Source organism: Onychomys torridus, chromosome 8 (genome assembly GCF_903995425.1).
Source record: "Onychomys torridus chromosome 8, mOncTor1.1, whole genome shotgun sequence".
In the NCBI taxonomy this organism is placed as follows: domain Eukaryota; kingdom Metazoa; phylum Chordata; class Mammalia; order Rodentia; family Cricetidae; genus Onychomys; species Onychomys torridus.
The window spans coordinates 49,950,254-49,971,137 of NC_050450.1; the positions used below are offsets into that span (position 1 = coordinate 49,950,254).

A 20,884-nucleotide genomic window follows, 5' to 3' on the forward strand; every position below is an offset into this window, starting at 1 on the left:
TTGAAAGTCACAGACTCAAGAGTCCTTCCCACGTCACGATCTGCCCTGCCTTTCCTTCCAAACTGTATCTGGGACTTCAGGTATATCTCACCATGCTGAGCTTGCTTTTACACTCTTGGCTTTTTGAGACAGATTCTCATGATGACTTAGTGACTTTCACCACACAATTTTGCACAGAATATATATACATTATATTATACCTTAACTGGTTATAAAACAAAGCATAGTTCAACAGAATGCTGGAGTACCCATCCTTTTTATAACACCTCTGTCAGATTCTGAATAGCTTGTTGAATAAGACATTGTTCTTTTGAATGCAGTAGCAGATACCACAGGCCATCTTCATCTTCTTGCCTATCTTTTATATATTTCAGTTCCACACAGTTGAGAACTCAGGCCTGTCACTGCTATACTCACTACATCACATTATCTTATGTCATTCTATGTGATTTTAAATAACAGTTAATCAAATAATATATTTTTGGAAAAAGAAAACATGCTGATAACCTATGCTCACTTGAAAAGAAAGGGGAGTTGCAAAAACTCCTGTGAATGACCCTGATAAGAGACTCGTATTTGGACTGCATTTATTTGGAACATCTCAGGTCCAGCTCTCATGTACTTATAGCCTAGAAGTAAAAGAAATTCTAGGTATAGAGAAATAATGTCAGGTAGTGATAAGGGGGTCCAGGGAAACTAAATGAAGGCAATGAACAGAAAGTCGTGGACCAAGACAGGCGCCTACCTAAAGCCTCAAACAGACCCTGTGGAGGAGTAAGGAAACTAGAAGAGGCAGGAATGTACATCTGGGGTCAGAGAGACAGCTCAGTGATTAAGAACATCTATGGCTCTTCCAGAGGACCCAAGCTTGGTTCGAACACCCACATCAGGCAGCTCACAACCGTCTGTTACACTAGATTCAGGGGATCCAATCTGGACTGGCCTCTTCAAGCACTGCATTCAAGTGTACAACCTTCTCTCACCTACATATACAAGTAATTAAAAATAAAATCTAAGCCAGGTGGTGGTGGCGTGTACACCTGCAATCCCAGCACTCGGGAGACAGAGGCAGGTGGATCTCTGTGAGTTCAAGGCCAGTCTGGTCTATAGAGCTAGTCCAGGACAGGTTCCAAAGCTACAGAGAAACCCTGTCTCGAAAAAAACAAAATAAAATAAAATAAAAATAAAAATAAAATCTAAAAAAAGGACACATACACACACACACATATATATGTTTCATAAATGTACTTTTTTAAAAAGTTTTGAATTTGAAACTAAGTAATTATAAAACAAAATTAAATCAAAAGAAGTAATCCAAAAAGAAGAAGAAGAAGAAGAAAAAAAGAAGTAATCCCTAGAAACCAAAAGTAGCATGAAGCAAGGAACTTAACTACATATCAACTTGTAACTTAATCACAGAGTGGGAAGATATTTCAAGTGACTTTAGGTCTGAATAATTTGTATATCCCTAATGACAAAAGGCTCCCCCCCAAAAAAAGCTTTCAGTAATTATATTTAAGTCCTATTCATATTGTCCTCTGATCTCACACTGGTACTTTGAAACCTCACAGGTGAAAGGAGACAAATAAGAACCTGTATTTATACAGGCAAGGAGAGAAGAAAAGCTTACTACCATAGAAATGTACAAGCTGGGGCTGGTTTTGGTGCCACATTCTTATATTCACCACCACCACCCACACACACACACAAATACACACACTCAGGAAGGTAGTACAAACCTCTTAAGAATATGCCTCACAAAGGGAAAAAGAACAAGAAAGAAACTAAGGAGGGAAGGGAGGAAGGGAAGAAGGGAAGAAAGTAAATCAGAAAGCTGATGTAGTAAGATTAGGTTCTTTTTCATCTACTTGACCCATGGAAATAGAATGATTAACTCAGAAACAAATCACTTTACATCACAGACCCTAAAAGGCTTTAAATAACTAGCAATACCAGATGCCAATACCTTTCAAGGTAGGACCAAAGACAGATTATCTAAACGTTTGGTTTAAAAAGACAGGCTGGCAGGTTGGCTCAGCAGGTAAGGATGCTTGCCACCAAGGCTGAGGACCTGAGTTCAATTCCCCCGGGCCCACACAGGAGGAGAGAACTGACTTCCGAAAGCTGTCCTCTGACCTTCACAAACACATATACATACATAAATAAATTCAATAAAAAACAAAGCAGGGTGTGATGGTGCAGACCTGTAATTCAGCACTTGGGAGGCTGAGGCAGGCAGATCTCTAAGTTTGAGGCCAGCCTGGTCTACAAAGCTAGCTCCAGGACAGACAGAGCTACACAGAGAAACCCTGTCTTGACACAAACAAACAAACAAAAATTAAAGTTAGAATAAGGTAAATATTAGAATTTGCATATTAGAATTTTTGATAAATGAGCAGATTATAACTGTTTATGTTGTGGAAGAAAAGATGTTACTGTGAGAATATAGTTCTATGTTTCATTATGGTAACCATTTTACTAGGTATACTTACCGTCAAAATATCCTATCCCTTAAATGTAACCAGAGCACAGTTTATTTTAAACTGCACAGAGGAAAGAGCAGTTGAAGCAGTCCTCTCCAGTTTCTGTAGGCAGCAGTGCTCATCCACAAGGAAAGCTGAAGACTGGATCTGTGCACTTGAGACAGAGTCAAGCTAGCCCTGTACTACAGAGCTGAAGGTAGGAGTGCTACAGCTAAAATGCCCGACACGTAGGCTAGTAAGTGCAACTTTTTTTTTTTTTTTTTTTCGAGACAGGGTTTCTCTGTGTAGCTTTGCGCCTTTCCTGGAACTCGCTTTGGAGACCAGGATGGCCTTGAACTCACAAAGATCCTCCTGGCTCTGCCTCCCGAGTGCTAGGATTAAAGGCGTGCGCCACCACCGCCCGGCTATTAAGTGCAACTTTATACTAACTCTTACACGCTAAAATACCACAGGGTTATATTCTTTAGGAAGAAGACCATGTCAGAGCAGGCTTCCACAAAGGAGATAGTCCAGTGAGATGTCACGGCCATATATACCACCGCAGTACAGACACTGAGGTAAGACACAGCTTTGTTTCTTTTTTCTTTTCTTTCTTGTGTGTGTTTTTATTTTTATTTATTTATTTGTTTGTTTGTTTGTTTGTTTGTTTTTTGAGACAGGGTTTCACTGTGTAGTTTTTGGTGCCTGTCCTGGATCTCACTCTGTAGACCAGGCTGGCCTTGAACTCAGAGAGATCTGACTGGCTCTGTCCTGAGTGCTGGGATTAAAGGCCGCCACCACCACCACCACCACCACCACCACCCCCGCTTATTTATTTATTTATTTATTTAGAGACAGGGTCTCACTATGTAGCTCTGACTGTCCTGGAACTCGCTAAGTAGACCAGGCTGGCCTTGAACTCACAGAGATCTGCCTGCCTCTGCCTCCCAAGTACTGGGATTAAAGGTGCACATCACTATGCCTGGCTAAAACACAGCTTTCAAGCTCCCACTGGTGGGCAGGTCTTTAATCCCAGCACTTGGAAGACAGAGGCAGGCAGATCTCTGAATTTGAGGCCAGTCTGGTCTACAAAGCAAATTCCAGGATAGCCAGGGCTACACAGAGAAACCCTATCTTGAAAAACAAAACAAAATCTTAATTGCGTTTATTTTCTACTGTAGAATTAGCCACTGCTTTTGCTTTGTTCTATGAAGCAGAGTAAGCATTCCGTAGGCTGAGTAGTGAAGTTTGGTTTTACAATCAGAAAGGGCTGAAGAAGGAAAAAAACAAAAAACAAGGAGCCATGGTTATTTACAAGTCACATTCCTTATAAGGTCTGAACAGGGTGACAGAGCATAGGGAATGATAAGTAACTCCTCAGCATTGGATGACTTTTCTCTCTCTCTCTCTCTCTCTCTCTCTCTCTCTCTCTCTCTCTCTCTCTGTGTGTGTGTGTGTGTGTGTGTGTGTGTGTGTGTGTGTGTGTGTGAAAAGACAAGGCAAAGGGAGCTTAATGATGATGCCAGTTGAAACTGGATTGCTTGAGAAATTTAGCTGTTATCTCTCTGCAATGATAGTACGTCTGACTTCACAAGAGATCAGTTTCAGAATGATGCTGTGAAAGTTCACTGAAAATAACTTCATTCTGGTTATCCACAGAGTCCTAATCCACAGGTTAATGCGAAGCAATGACCTCCTGTAGGATTTAGCACTTTTCTGCTGAGTTCTTTATTTACTTGTCAGATTTTTAATTATAGGAGTTCTTATTTCACAGTGCAATGTTTTGTTGTATACTCATAATTAAGAGGATTTACAGGGTTGAAGAGATGGCTCAGCGGTTAAGAGCACTGGTTATTCTTGCAGAGGACCCAGATTCTGTTCCCAGCACCCACATGTTCACAACCATCCTTAACTACAGCTCTAAGTGATCTAGTTCTCTTTTCCTGCTTCTGTAGGTGCCAGACATACACAATGTGCCAGTCAGAACATTCATACTATATAAAATAAACACACTCATAAAATAAAAATAATAATAATCTCAGAACTCAGGAGGCAGAGGCAGGTGGATCTCTGTGAGTTCGAGGCCAGCCTGGTCTACAAAGCAAGTTCCAGGACAGGCTTCAAAGTTACACAGAGAAACCCTGTCTTGAAAAACAAACAAAGTAAAAAAATAAATAATAAATCTTAAAAATAATAATAGAGAATTTAACTGGGGCTGGAAAGATGACTCAGCAGTTAAGAGCACTGACTACTCTTCCTAAGGACCCTGGTCTATTCCCAGTACCCCCACATGGCAGCTCACAACTGTCTATAACTCCACTTCCAGGGGATCTGATGCCCTTATACAGACATAAATGCAGGCAAAACACAAATTCATATGAAATAAAAATAAATAAATCATTTAAGAAATAATAGAGGGCTGGAGAGATGGCTCAGGGGTTAAGAGCACCAACCACTCTTCCAGAGGTCCTGGGTTCAATTCCCAACAACCTCATGGTGGCTCACAACCACTTGTAATGAGATCTGGTGCCCTCTTCTGGCCTGTAGGGATACATGCAGGCAGAATACTGTGTACATAATAAATAAATAAATCTTTTTTAAAAAAGAATAGAGAATTTGAAGTATTTGAAGGGATTAAAGGTATGTGCCACCAGACCAGCTCACGTCAATTAAGACTTTAAACTGGGCCTGCTGCTAAAGCCAATGACCTGAGTCTGATCCTGGGGCCCCATAAGATAGAAGGAGGGAGATGAGCCCTAAGGGTTGTCTTTTGACCTCCAGGCATGCAGGCACACATACTAAATAAACAGTGATTATCAGGTTCTTCCATTTACTCGATCTACAAATTAATTGCATGATGTAAAGCTAAATACGAAAAAATCGATTTTTAAAAAGAAAGTATCGTAAATTGGGCAGCATAACAGAGATCAGAGGCACAACTTCTTGACACTGACATTTCACAGAGACAAATGCTGCACTCATAATTTACAAGGCACCTACTCATATTTTATAAAGGGGCCTGTACAGACACCTATAATACATGTTAAATACTGAAATTTCAGAAATAATTTGTTGTAAATAAGTAGGGAAATAGGCAAACGGAGTTTGAGTTGTCCTGTAAAACTGAAGCATTAAAATGAACTAATCATATGACTTAGACATGCATCCAGACACATAACAAAAATAGGAACAAAAACTAGAAAAATAAATTCTGTATAACATTTACTTCGAGCGTAAAAGGACAGAAATACCAGGCTCTTTATGAGTCCAGGTACAGGTTAAAGAATCAGAACATCTACGGGAAAAACACATGTCCTGGGGATTGAGAAGAGGAAAGGGACTTACATGTACTCGTAGTACTTGCCTATCTTTAGAAAAGTCGTTTAAAATAAATACAGCAGAATACTGACACATGCAGAAGCAGTATGTCATGGTGGACGACTTGAGTTTCTGCTATATATTCTTTTGAAATATTTCATAACTTTACAGGTTTAACTTCTTTGAATAAAGGAGTACAGGATATTTAAAGGCAACCCTAAGTTGCACAGCACCGATTCTAAACCACACGCCTGCCGTGGCCCGTGTTGTTTCCTTCCCTTTCGGTTGTCCAGGCTGGGGTTATGACCTTGCAAATGCACATGCAAGCACAAGGCCTGGGAGAAGCACCTAGGAAGTAAGTGGGTGACAAGCAACTAAGTAGACCAAATGCAAACCTCTTCTGCACACAGGCAGTGCCGATCTCTACTTCCTGAGCCTAACCCCTTCACAACCACATCCTGGTTCTTCACCTTGTCATCAGTTCTGCCCAACTTCTCTTCTCTGTGGGTTTTCTGACACTCTTCGCTATTCCAATCAGCCCTGGCTAGGTTTATTTAATCTGGATTCTCTCCAGAACTTATTTCCTAAAGATTCTTCTAAAACTAAGTATGGTGGTACATACCCAAAATAATCTCAGAGCTTAAGAGGCTGACACAGTGAGATTGCAAGTCTGATGTCAGCTAGGGGAAAATCCTGTCTCTCAAACAAACAGTAAACAACAAAAAGACTCCTCTGACTTTTAGATTTCTTTTTCTTTCCCCCTCAAATGGATTCTTCCTTTACTTCATCTCTTTAAAGATACTTGCTCATTCTGCTTGCTTCTCTTTCTGTTTGGATATAAACATAATTTGAGATTATTTCTTCACACAGTTTCATTACCTTCAGAGTTCAAAAATATTATCTTATAGAAAATCACTAACCATATTTTAGAAAAGTAGGTATATAATTCTGAGAATTCAAAACAACTAAATAAATGCCCATTTGTAAAGGTGCCCTACACAACAAGTTGAAATATAGAGGTTTAAATTTAGTATATTAAAAATTATAATGTGTACAAGTAGAAAAGATTCTCACATGAGTGGTCTGACGAGATGTTGTGTGGAACCAAAACAAAGTCATCCGTGTCACAAGAAGAGTTCTTGCTACTATTACTGGCAGAATCTTTTGACACCTGTAGATAGTTGGGAGGACCCAATGGTGGGGAGGATAAGTTTTCTTCCTGAATATGCTGCATATCTGGAAGGGACTGAAATTAACAACATAAAATTAACACTGTCCTGATAATCAAATGCAAGTCAGAATAGCCTAGAGAGTATTGCTTTTATGAAAGTGGGAATAAATTTCTATCTAAGATTTCACACACAAAAAAAAATCTCTTCAGAAATCTGTCTTTTAGAAAAGCAATTTAAAATGTTTACAGAAAGACCTCTGAGACATTATTCCAAATGATTCTTAAAAATATAGCATTTATCACATGTATATGTCTAATTTGCCTGAAGCTTTAAGAAGGTTGAGTTTTTATCACTACAACTTCTCAAGTCTCAGATCATGGCCTTGCAAAGCAGATACTAAGTAACTATTTACTTAACAATATAAAATGTCTAGCAACTTAATCCCATATTGTGCATAAAAAGTTCTAGACATATTTTAGAAAACATTGTACACAGAGAAGCAAAAGATCCTATTATGTAAAAGAACAGACATACCAATATGGGTAATGTCTGTTAGACTACAAGTTTACACTCACAGAAAGATTCAGATAACTTAGCATATGGGTGTGTTCCTTTTTTGCTTGTTTTTAAAGGAGGAGGTGATTTGTCTATGGGAAATAGGACAAGAAAGGAAGAGAAGTATATAATTACATTTAAATGACTTAGGTATAAGCTGTATGTATCTTTTGGCATTTGCCAAGTTCAAGGACTCTGGTGATAATGCTACTTGATTATACAATAGTTCTAAAACAACCAATTTAATAACTTGTGTTAAGTCGCTATGATTTCCTGTTTACTCTTGGTATTTCAGAAAAGAACAAAAAAGAACAAAAAACCCCTACATCATGCTCTTTAAACTCAAGCCTTAAAAGCCCAATTCACTTCTACTGAGACTTTGAATATCACTTGGAAGGAAATAAGTTTCAACCACTTTACCACATCTGTTTGTGTTTATGTGTGTACATTTGGACATGTGTGAAGTTGTATGTGCAAGTGCACACATATCAGGAGACCAAAGGTCAAACTCTAATGGTGTTCCCCAAGAGCCATTCATCAGCTGTCCTGGAACTACACAGACCAGGTTGGCCTTGAATTTACAGAGATCCACCTGTCACTGCCTCATGAGTGCTGGGATTAAAGGTGTGGGCCACTGGCCCTGACCCTCATTTTATTCTTTTAAAAAACTATTTATTTGTTTTGATTTGTGTGTATGTGTGTTTATGTGTTAGAGTTACAAGCAGTTGTAAGTTGCCCTCCATGGGTGCTGGCAATCTAATTTAGGTCCTCAGGAAGAGCAGCAAGTGCCCTTAACTCCAAACCATCACTCCAGCTCTCTCACCTTGTTTTGTTTGAAACAAGGTCTCTTGCTGAGACCTGTGGCAAATCTCCCTAGTCCCATGTTCTGCTTTTGTGTCTCTCACATAGGTAATGAAACTTCCCTTGTCGCCCTTCTAAAGACCCTGTCTGAGGTAGTAAAGCGAAGAGAGGATGAAGGACTGACACTCCCAAGCATTAACTGTGAACCAGACACTCTGCTCAGCTCAGCTCTAATTCTAGCTGTATTCTGAACTCCATTTCACAACTAAATAAACTAAAAAGGAAACCTCAGAGGGTCAGGTCATTTCCCCAATATTACACAACTAAAAGTCAGTGAAATTGAGTACCTAACTCTAATTTCTTGCCAGTGACTTAGACTGAAACATTGGAATTTCTTTCTCTGTTATCCAAAAGCACCTGCATCCACAACCACCCTGTCCTCCTTTCTTATTCATTCGAAGCAATGCTTCTCTTATATCCAAAGCTTACCTGTCCAGCCTGCTCTGTAGTCCATTTGATCTGCCTCCTCACGGCACAGAGCAGATCCCACCTTTTACACAAACATGTTTCATTTTTTTTCATCTCAAATCCCCACACCCCTCTAATTACTATTCACTCTGTATTCTGGCTGTCCTGGAACTCACTATTTGAACAGGCTGGCCTCGAACTCAGAGAGATCGATCTGCCTGCTTCAGCCTCCCAAGTTCTATGATTAAAGGTGTGTACTCCTGTGCCCAGCCTTTTTTTTTTTTTTTAAATCACCTCTTCTTTATTTTTAATTTTGATTCTGCATGGGTAGGGACAGAACTGAGGGCCTCATACACACATGCTAAATGCCCTACACTGGGCTACAGCCAGCCCTCCTCACTTTTAACCATTTTTCAGCAAATCAATCTTCACCTACTCAAATTCCTTACCTCACACATTCTGGACTTGGAAAATAAGAAAGGTAACTTGAGGGGAAGATCCTGTCTGTGAAAAGTGTCATGATATAACAATGCAAAACCCTTTTGAAAAACTTCTTTAAAGGGAACTGAATGAGAGCGCCTCTTGGACATCCTGTTCAGATAGGGCCTTCTAGGGAAATACTTTCCCAAGTTCAGCCAGTCAGACACTCAGAGGCCACTACAGCTCTGCTCCAAGGGTACAGATTCCACTGAAGTTGGCATCATCCACATGCTACTGGTTTTTCAGGCATGAACAGGCAAGACTGGGTAGGTAAAGGAGGTTTGGGGCAAGGTTTAAGGAAGCTGCTGAGGCTCAGGCAATACACAGAAGAGTCAGATTCCCCACATGGAGCTCTTTAGTGGGCTGTGAATGAAGAAGCCATGAAAGTGAAGCTCTGATGGAGCCCAGATGGTACCAAATGAACCCTAGATAGAAGATAGGAAGCTGTAGGGTTTGATATTTGTCCTGACAGTTTCAGCCTTGCTTTGGCCCCTATTTCCTTGATATTCTCATGTTTTTCCTTTCTGAAAAGGGGATGTTTACCCTGGTCATTATATGTTGGAAGCACCTAACTTTTTTTTTTTTTTTTTTTTTTTTTTTAATTTCACGGGGGCTCACAGTAAAGAATGCCTTAATTCTTAGAGGACTTTGGACTTCAGAACAGTGTTGAAATGTTAAGACTATGGGGACTTTTAAAGTCTGGTAGAGTATTTTGCATTAAGAGAGGACTATGAGCCAACAGTAGAATGTTATGGTTTGAATGTAAAATGTCCCCCACTGGCTGATGTTTCAACACTTGGGCACTAGCTGATGGCACTGTCTTTGGAGGCTATGGAACCTTTGGCGATGGGACCTAGCTGACAATGTAGGCCATAGGTGTGCTTGTAAAAGTTAGTTTGTCCCAAGGCCCTCTCTGCTTCCTGATCCACACAACCTTGGTCAAGTTCTTCCCAGGTGCTACAGCCTTAGGCAACTCTTGCCACCATCTTTCCCATCATAATGAACTGTATCCCTTTAAACTGTGAGCAAAAAATAAATGCTTCCTCTTCTTCAGGCATTTTATCACAGCAGCAAGAAAAGTAACTCATAAGTCTAGTGTTTGGTTCCCCAACCCCAAGTATTCCGGACAGATATAGGAACATGCACCCATTCTCTCCTTTTTTTTTTTTTTTTTGAGCCTTTCCTGGATCTTGCTCCGTAGTCCAGGCTGGCCTCAAACTCACAGAGATCCGCCTGGCTCTGCCTCCTGAGTGCTGGGATTAAAGGTGTGCGCATCCACCGCCCGGCCCATTCTCTCATCTTAAACTATCAAATTCATAGAAATGTAATGTAAGCCTTATTAACACACCACTTTTTCTATTTGGTTTATATGTGCAGAGTTGTGAAAGAAGGGGTTTTTTTGGGTTTTGTCTCTTTTTCTATTTTTTTTAAAATTAATTAATTAATTTTTCTATTATCAGCTTGATACAGTATAAATTCTTATCCTAATAGTGAAATCTTTGATTGAGGCTTGCCCAGTAATTGAGTAAAACCAAACTTATTATAAGCCACAGTCATCCTAGGGTCCCCCCTGCTATGTAGCCTCCCTGGTTCTATGGGTTGTAGTCTGATTGTTCTTTGCTTTATATCTAGAATCCACTTATGAGTGAGTACATACCATGTTTGTCCTTCTGGGTTTGGGTTACCTCACTCAGGATGATTTTTTCTAGTTCCATCCATTTGCCTGCAAATTTCATGCTGTCATTGTTTTTCTCTGCTGAGTAGTACTCCATTGTGTATATGTACCACATCTTCTTAATCCATTCTTCAGTTGACGGGCATCTAGGTTGTTTCCAGGTTCTGGCTATTACAAATAGTGCTGCTATGAACATAGTTGAGCGTGTGTGCTTATGGTGTGATTGAGCATTCCTTGGGTATATGCCCAAGAGTGGCATGGCTGGGTCTTGAGGTAGATCGATTCCCAATTTTCTGAGAAACCACTATACTGACTTCCACAGTGGTTGTACAAGTTTGCACTCCCACCAACAGTGGAGGAGTGTTCCCTTTGCTCCGCATCCTCTCCAACATTGACTGTCATTAGTGTTTCTGATCATGGCCATTCTGACAGGTGTAAGGTGGTATCTCAAGAGTCGTTTTGATTTTCATTTCTCTGATAATTAAGGCTGTCGAGCATTTCTTTAAATGTCTTTCAGCCATTTGTGATTGTTCTTTTGAGAATTCTCTGTTTAGTTCTTTAGCCCATTTTTTAATTGGACTGTTCAGTATTTTGATGTCTAGTTTCTTGAGTTCTTTATATACTTTGGAGATAGGTCCTCTGTCAGATGTGGGGTTGGAAAAGGTCTTTTCCCATTCTGTAGGCTGTCTTTTTATCTTATTGACCGTGTCTTTTGGCCTACAAAAGCTTCTCAAGAGGTCCCATTTATTAATTGTTGTGCTCAGTGTTTGTGTTGTTGGTGTTATATTTAAGAAGTAATCTCCTGTGCCTATGCTTTCAAGTGTACTTCCTACTTTCTCTTCTATTAAGTTTAGTGTAACTGGATTTATGTTGAGGTCTTTGATCCACTTGGACTTCAGTTTTGTGTATGGGTATGTCTTTTTCTTTACCAGAAATCTTCCAGCTAGATTGTAGTTTTATGAACTTTTTTGGTAATGTAGAAGTGTGCACAAGCGTGTATGCAGGTGTCGGTTGACTTCAGATTCCTTCTTCTATCATTCGTCACCTTATTTTTTAAACCAGGTTCTTTCTAACCCTAGGGCTCACTGTTTTGGTTAGTCTGGTTGTTCTGCGAGTCTGTGGGGATCTACCTGTTTCTGAAACTGCACTGTGCCAGGGTTTTAGGTCCACATGCCATCATGCCCAGACTGTACATGGATATGGGAGAGGTAAACTGAGGTCCTTATGCTTACACAGCCAACACTTTGACCACTGAACAAGCTTCTAGCCCCTATTTAATGGTTTTAAAACTAAAACTCATTTTTTAGCAATTAGCTTTGTTCCTCCATCTCTTTTATCTATGGCTATTGGGTTTCTCATGAAAATAATAACAGCAGTGGTCACTGCCTGTAAATGTACTGAGTGTCAGATAAATGGTAAGAGCTTGCATTCACTTCAGTATGAAGAAACAAGCTCAGAGAGATTAAGGCCCTCATCCTATTACCATGTCAATATGGGATACAGAAGCTTTAAAGCTTCGTCTTAACCTTTTAAGTTGTCTCAACTGGCTTAACACAGTTGCCTTCTTATTTATGCTTCCCCTATCTTTCTGTCCGAAACCTCATGTCTACTTGGCTAATATGTGAAAGACAACATCTGACACAAGAGCCCTCAGGGCCTACAGTTGTAAAGTCTCAAGATCATAAGGCATAATAGCCTTGGAGATCGGCCTAACAACATGTAGAAAAGAACTAGGTAAAACAGAACAGAACAGGAAGAAGAAACAACCCGAGAACCGGAAGTCTTCAGGATCAGGAAGCAGCACTTAAACTGGAGAGGACCCAGCCTCCAAGGATTAACTGAGAGACTGCAAGAGACTTAGGAGGTTGGAGTGGCAGGGCTAGTCATCACTGTGCAGCCAGTGACGTCCAGCTCCAAGGTTATCCCCCACTCCTCAAACCCATGGAATCGGAACACTTAGAGTGTACAGTAATTAGTTACTGCTTATCCACCTCTAACGAGCATTCTTTGTTTGCACGTACCACTAAATTCCCATGTGGAACAAGAAGGTGGTAGTAACAATCATGGTGCAGAAGAAAATGGTCTACAGACACATCATTTCTTCCTGAAATTGCACAGCTAAGAGAGGAAAGGGCCAAGGCCCTTTTGGTCCTACTTGATCCAACTCCCATGTCCTTTCTTCTAGACCTCAGCTGCACAGTAAACACATCCATTAAAAGAACAAAAGCCCTAACTCTGAAGTTGTTATTAATAAAACCCAACTTACTGGTGGAGAGGCAAAGCGACAAGAAGGTGAGCTGCCACAGGAGCTTCCGGGGACAGGGCCAGCATACACAGGCACCGGGACTGGGCAAGCTGGGGAAGAAACAAGTCAAAAACTGTATTTCTCTATAGTGGCTTGTAAGATCTGCCTAAGAGTACAAGCTCTTCAAAAAACAACAACCACCTCATTTTAACCCAAAATTTGCATTCATCTATTCATTAGTGCTTCCATGGATGGAACAAAAAATGCAACAAACTATTTAAGCAAGAAAAAAGCAAGGTGGTGGCGGCACACACCTTTTTTGATTCCAGCACTCAGAAGGCCTATCTGGAGGTGGATCTCTGGGAGTTCAAGGTCAGCCTGGTCTACAGATCGAGTTCCAGGACAGCCACACTGTTACATAGAGAAACTCTATCTCGGTATCTTGGGAGGTGGGGGGGTGGGACGACAAAAAAATGGCTGGGCAGATGGCTCAGCAGGTAAAGGTATTTGTAGCCAATCCGACCACCTGAATTCAAACCCTAGAACCCACGGAAGAAGGAACCCAATCAAGTTGTCCTTTAACTTCCACATGTGTGCACATACAGGAACATACAAACACACAAAATAAATAAATAAATGAAAGAGCAGGGAAGAGTGCTAGTCTGGTTCCCAGCACCCACATCAGCTGCCTCACATCCATCTGTAACTCCATCTCCAAGCGATCCAACCTTCCTGAGCACCTGCACTCATGTGTACATATCCATACACAGACACAAAGACATGCTTAAGAATAACAAAGAGAAATATTTTTATATCTTAATTTAAAAATTAAAAATTAACAAAAAATACAGAAACTGGGCTAGAGAGATGACTTAGCAGGTAAAGGTGCTTGCCACCATACCTGACCATCTGAGTTTGATCAGCAGGACCTACATGGTAGAAGGAGAGAACTGACTCCTGCAAGTTGTCCTCTGGGTGTACACACACACACACACACACACACACACACACACACACACACTCATAAAACATAATTTTATATTTTTTAATAAAAATGCAGCAGTTACTAAACCTTTTTCAATTTGGATGTAGAAAGGAAAATTGTTGATCAGACAATTATAGGTATCTAGGGAATGCTCAAGGAATTTTTGAGAAACACAATTAAATTTGTGTTTCAAAACATTAATCTTTTCTTTCAGCTTGCATACTCTCTGTAAGTAAAAATGGGTACTTACATTTTTTAACTGGAACTTGCTCAAGAAAAGGATGGCTGAAAAATGCTTCTGTAATGAAACGTGAGAACACAACCTTTAGGACAGACACTGACTAGGGCTGGAGAGATGTCCCAGCCATTAAAGCTAAGGCTTCCAACTAAAAGATATCCACAACTAGATGAAATAACAATGAGACTGCAAAAGGAGCAGAGATAAATAGAAATTTATCAGAGCAAAGAAAAGATATGGAATAGTAACTTCAAATATCAGAAGTGGTAAATATTTATGTTACTACTAAGACTCTATATAGATATTTTTCTTCTTTCATTCTTTTTTTTAAGACTACATAACACAATACTTAATTGTGTTTAAATAACATAGGTGTACTGTGTGACAGTTACAGCACATTACAAAGGACAAAATGGAATTACAACAGAAAATTAATTTTCTGTCTTTAATGGAATTCAATTGCCAGTTATATGAAGTAGACTGTGATAAGATACACATCATAATCCCTGTATCAACCATTAAGAAAATAACTAATAAATTTTAATAAGTCAATAAAGCAATTTTAAAAAATCATGATTAATAAATACCACTCATTGGCTGACATTTCCTAGATTTATCCTCAACCTAGCTCTCGCCCAACATTCACGTGCTCTCTGACATCTGCACTTAGCTATCCAGTGGTCATCATAAATGTAACAGATTGAATCAGTTTAATCAGATCTCTGCTGATCCCCACAGTCCCTTCTCTTCTACAGCTTTCCTATTTCTGTAACTGACAGGCCATTCTTCCAGTTGCTCAGGCTAAAACCCATGAAGTCATCTTTAAGTTTGTTTCTTATCAAACCATTAGAAAAAAATACTGAAACCCCACATCTAGAAAAGTCCAGAATCCCAAGTACTTAATACATCCTTCACTGCTATTATCCCAACTTAAGCTACACTCTGCTGTCAAATGAATTAACTCTCAGCCTTTTACTTTCCTGTCGCAACAGTTTGTTCTAAAGAAATAGCCAGATGGATACTTTTTAAAACGTTAGAACCGGTTGGGGATTTAGCTCAGTGTAGAGTGCTTGCCTAGCAAGTGCAAGGCCCTGGGTTTGATCCTCAGCTCCACAAAACAAAAACAAAACAAAACAACAACAACAAAACAAAACGTTAGATCAATTTTCCCCCCAAAACCAAATAATTTCCATCACATTCAGTCTTTAAGTGGCCTCTTCATTGCTTCTCAAGCTTCCATTCACGATCCCAGCTCAAAGCCTCCCCAACGATTTCCCCTCTGCCGGAAATTCTCTTCCCAGAGGTAGCCACACAACAGATCTTCATTTGGGGTTGACTGATTCTTTGTTGCTACGACAGTGGACTACCTTGTTTAAAATGTTAGTTCCTCACTCCACATCGCCTCCTTCTCTTTCTGCACCAGTACCTGGCACTGTCTAACCCAACAAACAATTATAGTTTATAATTTATTATCTCTCCTCTAGATGATTGACTATATGAAGACACAGATTTTCTTTACTACTCTATCTCACATTCCTGGAACATAATAAGCACTTGATGAATCTTTATTAAAATAGTGGAAAAAAATACAAACAAAAGCAAAATGGCTGGTCTACAGAGCAAGATCCAAGAAGGGCGCAAAGCTACACAGAGAAACCCTGTCTCGAAAAACCAGAAAAAAAAAATGCAAAATGGACTTTTATTTTACTGTTATCTCTATGTAAATTATACAGTCTTTTCAGAAAATACAAAATTAGAAAATATGCAAAGTTTAAAGCTATTACTTACCAAAGTCCATTCTATCCTTTTGATTTCTCTGAAGCAAACCCAAAAGGAGATTAGCCAAGTAAGGTGATGTTTCTCTGGGAATACTGAAGTAAAAGATAATGTAAGTGGTGAGTTTGTATGTATGAAAATGTATACATACACACTTTCACAAATACTACATCTATAACAAGAAGACCCGACGAAACTGCATGCCTTCAAGTGAGGAAAAGGGCACTCTCTATACTAACTTTGATCATTACCAGCAACTTGAACAGATCCCTCGTGTGTTGAACACTGTTATTTACAAGTATCTGCTAGAACAGAGAGCAGAACTGAGTTTTTCTTTTTTCTTTTCTTTTTCTTTTTCTTTTTTTTTTTGAGCTGAGGATCGAACCCAGGGCCTTGTGCTTGCCAGGCAAGCGCTCTACCATTGAGCTAAATCCCTAACCGGAGAGCCTGAGTTTTAACACAACTTGTATTAACAGTTGCTATAAGAGTCTCTAAAGAAAAACAAAAAAACTCCTCCAGGTCTGTCTAGAAAAGGGCAAAGCTTATTAATTAAATACAACTGACAAGGAATACAATTCCAAAAGCCAGTATTAAAATAGCAAAGCAACTGAAAAATAGGAACAGAACAGAAATATAATATGTCAGGGGATACAAATAAGTAAAAGATACTAGGGCAAATAAAGATGAGCCAACTTCATTAATGAGGAGAATAATATAAGTTAAAATAGCTAATTGGCAGGTGGATGTCTGTTAGTTGGAGGCCAGTCTGGGCTACAGAGTTCCAGGACAGGCTCCAAAGCTACACAGGGAAACCCTGTCTTAAAAAACCTAAATAAATAAATAAATTTTAAAAAGAAAAGAAAAGAAAGAAAGAAAATATCTAATTGGTCTTTTCCCTTTATGGGGAAAGGTCTTTTCTTTACACTGCTGCATCTAACAGAAAAGACTATTTAGAGAGTGCACCTGTCAGTCAGTCCAACAATTCCATTTCTAGCAGTTAATTCTAAAAAGAAATGCACAGTGGTGTATGATACCCCCTATACTTTCACTAAAGCTTGTTTGTAGTAAGCAAAAAATGAAAAGAACAGGAATGTGATTAAATAAAATAGAACATCTAGTTTTCTAAGACTCTGCATAGCTATTAAAAAAGATGAACATACTGCTGCTGAACATCTAAAATACAGCATAAAAAACAAATGGAAGCCAGGCATGGTGATGCATGTCTGTAAATTTGGCATTCAGGAGGCTGAGCTGAGCAAGAGCCAATCTTAAAAAGAAAATACAACTCAAAATGTAATTTACTTTAAACTGCACGAACACGGACACAGACATGGACACACACATTCTCTCTCAAGTATGTGTAACGAACTCCCACAAAGAACATTTGGAAAAATACATAATAACTCTTATTATTGCTATGGAGTGTACACAGCCTAGATAGGAATTTACTTTCTGCTTTATGAATCTGTGTCTATTTGCCTCCACACAGTAACACATATAGGTTCTGTGATGTCTTCTCTTAATTTTTTTTTTCGACACCGGGTTTCTCTGTGTAGCTTTGGCGCCTTTCCTGAAACTCAAGCTGTAGACCAGGCTGGCTTTGAGCTCACAGAGATCAGCCTGCCTCTGCCTTGCAAGTGCTGGGATTAAAGATGTGCACCACCACCACCACCACCACCACCACCATCACCACCACCACCACCCAGCGTCTTCTCTTAAATTTGCATTTTAAAAAACAAATAACACAACACTACCTAGGTATTTATGGTGTGTTAGCAACTTTATAATTTCCTATTATAACATTACTATAAATTGAAACAGACTCATCAACAGAAATGTACAAAACATGGCATTCAAATAAATAACACTGCATTCATAAACAGTAAGCCCAGACTAGACAAGAATGATGGTTATTACCCTGTACCTGCACTTACAAAGGTAAGGTAGGATTGTGGGTTTGAGGCTATACGGGCTACAGAGAAAGACTACTACCTAAATAAGCAAGTAAATAACATTTTAAAAAAGTAAAACCCAGTGTAATATAAATAAATTTTAATCACATACCTAGGCATTAAGCTCCTGTTTTTCTCATAAAACATCCTTAGGTCTTGAGGACTATTAGCCTATTTAAGAAAAATAACAAATTAACTTTCTAAATAGAGTAGGACAAAACTTCCAAACCCATGATTAACACTCATGATCCTACTGTAGAATGTATGTGGATGCTGACCCTGAGTGCCATGGACTGATCATGAATGGACTGGTGGGCACAAAAGACATACAAAACCTCTGAGATAATTTGCAAATTCTGAGTATCTTGGTACAATATACCTTTTCTGGGGTCAGACCCTCAAAGGAGCCTGAAACAGAAGAGCTGCTACTCTGCTACTCTGGAGGTTCCATGGCCCACACAGTAAGTACATTGTTGTTGTGTATAACACTCTAGGTGTTGTACTCTCTGACTTTCAAGCAAGCATATTGCCATACTGTCTCTACCTAACAGCAGCACTGTCGCAGGAAGATTGGCTGGATTAGTCAGACTTCCTTTATCTACAAACCACACTGGGAAGGCCGAGCAACTACTGGACTGCATTACTGATTTCTTTTTATACCATGCTGGGTACAGAATTTCACTCCGTTACAACTTTCAGGTTAAAAAATGAATAAGACTAAAAAATTATAACATGATAATATGAACTCAAGAGATGCTGTCTTATCTTCTGAAGGTCATCCTCTTAATAGGAAAAGGAGATGAGGAAGAAAGAACCAAAAATTCAACAACTGCCCCCTTCTCACCCAGAGAGCCAGGAATGGAGAGCTGGAAATGAGACTTCCATGACCCATCAGAACAGCCCCACCTCATCTGGATTCCATGACCCCACACCAGGCTAGCAGGAAGAGCTTTGGTTTCCATTCTTCTCAGGGTTAGCTAGGCCTGCCTCTACTCCACTAGCCTAGAAAACATCCAGCAGCCTTCATGCCGGTCCAACCACAAAGGCAAGCAGACAGAGAGGAAAGGCAAACGCCCCGGCCCCCACAGACCACCCGTAACAAACCAAAGGTTTCCTCATTTTATAACCAAAGGCAGCTGCAAAGCTAGATCTGAGAACCAGGGATGTAAGACAAAGTCAGCCTACCTGAAAAGGTGGTTTTCCAACTAGGCATTGATAGATCACTGTTCCAATGCTCCATAAATCTGCCTTAGCATCATAATGTTGAGACATAATGACCTCAGGAGCCTGTTCACAAAAATTCAAGAGACATGAACCATGTTAGTTACAGCCTTAATGTGCACATGTTGATTCACTGATAATGATCTGATCATATTACTAAATAAAATGTTAACATACTGTGATATTACTCTGATAGAATGATACTGCCATGAAGTTAGGATTACAATACAATGTTGCATGAAAAAAGAAATAAATGTCTATTTTATAATGGATACAAAGTATAGTAAGAGTATTATAGCAATAAGAAACTATATACTAATTACAGGTCCAGAGGCTCCCGCAGGGTAAGAGATAAGAACATGACAGAATCAGGGGAAGGGACAAAAGGGACTTGTATTGCCTGAATATCTTTTCATTAAAAAAAGATCAAGGCATAAACAGCAAAATGTTTTGTTAAGAATGGATGGTAGGTACACAAATGTTTGTTACATTATCCTTTATATTTTTCTGTAATTTAAAAACATTTGTAATAGCTGGGCAGTGGTGGCGCATCCCTTTAATCCCAGCACTCGGGAGGCAGAGCCAGCCAGCCAGCCAGATCTCTGTGAGTTCCAGGCCAGCCTGGTCTACAGAGTGAGATCCAGGACAGGCACCAAAACTTCACAGAGAAACGGTGTCTCGAAACCCACCCTATCCCCAAAATAAATCAAAGACAGTCAGGTGTGAAGTACATGTTTATAATCCTAATACTTGGGAGGCTGAGGGTTCACAAGCTTGAGCAACACTGACTCATAAAAAAAGTACAATAAAAATAAAAAGCAGTGGCCCTTTGTTTTAAGTGGTTTGCCAACCTCATCAAGTATTGGTTTTTTAAAAATATTTTATTTATTATGTTCACAGAAGAGGGTGCCAGATCTCATTACAGATGGTTGTGAGCCACCATGTGGGTGCTGGGAATTGAACTCAGGACCTTTGGAAGGGCAGTCGGTGCTCTTAATCTCTGAGCCATCTCTCCAGCCCCCAAGTATTGTTTTTTAAAAACATACTTCTGCCGACATATGCCTTTAATCCCAGCACTCAGGAGGCAGATCTCTGAGTTTGAGGCCAGTCTGGTCTATATAGCAAGCTCCAGGCCAGCCAAAGTTACATAGAGAGACCCTGTCTCAAAATAAGACCCACCCACCCCCTAAAAAATAAAAAAACTCAACCAAACAACTGGTAAAGAGGTCAACTACACTTAATGTGAAACTATTTTCCATACAGAACATTTGTTCATAGTAAATTTAAATTTTTTCCATTTTATTTTATATTTTTGGATGTTTTGCCTGCATGTGTGTCTGGGTACAAGTGTGCAGTGCCCTCAGAGGTCCCCTGGAACTGAGGCTGTTGATGCTTAGAAACCGCTGAAGGGTGCTGGGAACTGACCCAAGTCCTCTACACTAGCAGTGGGTGCTCTTTTTTTTTTTTTTTTTTTAAAAAGACAGGGTTTCTCTATGTAGCTTTGCACCTTTCCCGGAACTCACTCTGTAGCCCAGA

General features: G+C 39.7%; 1 protein-coding gene across 2 annotated transcripts in view; it reads right to left on the reverse strand.

Annotated features, from left to right (window-relative positions):
* Nucleotides 1–20,884, reverse strand: part of Ulk2 (unc-51 like autophagy activating kinase 2) — an 88,554-nt gene that overhangs the window by 42,427 nt on the left and 25,243 nt on the right. For both annotated transcript variants that reach the window (XM_036195665.1, XM_036195666.1), the window contains 6 exons: nt 19,313–19,414; nt 18,240–18,298; nt 16,188–16,270; nt 14,412–14,459; nt 13,198–13,286; nt 6,855–7,026 (listed from right to left, as the gene is read on the reverse strand). In XM_036195665.1, the coding sequence (XP_036051558.1) occupies nt 6,855–7,026; nt 13,198–13,286; nt 14,412–14,459; nt 16,188–16,270; nt 18,240–18,298; nt 19,313–19,414 (553 nt within the window). The remainder of the gene's footprint in view (nt 1–6,854; nt 7,027–13,197; nt 13,287–14,411; nt 14,460–16,187; nt 16,271–18,239; nt 18,299–19,312; nt 19,415–20,884) is intronic.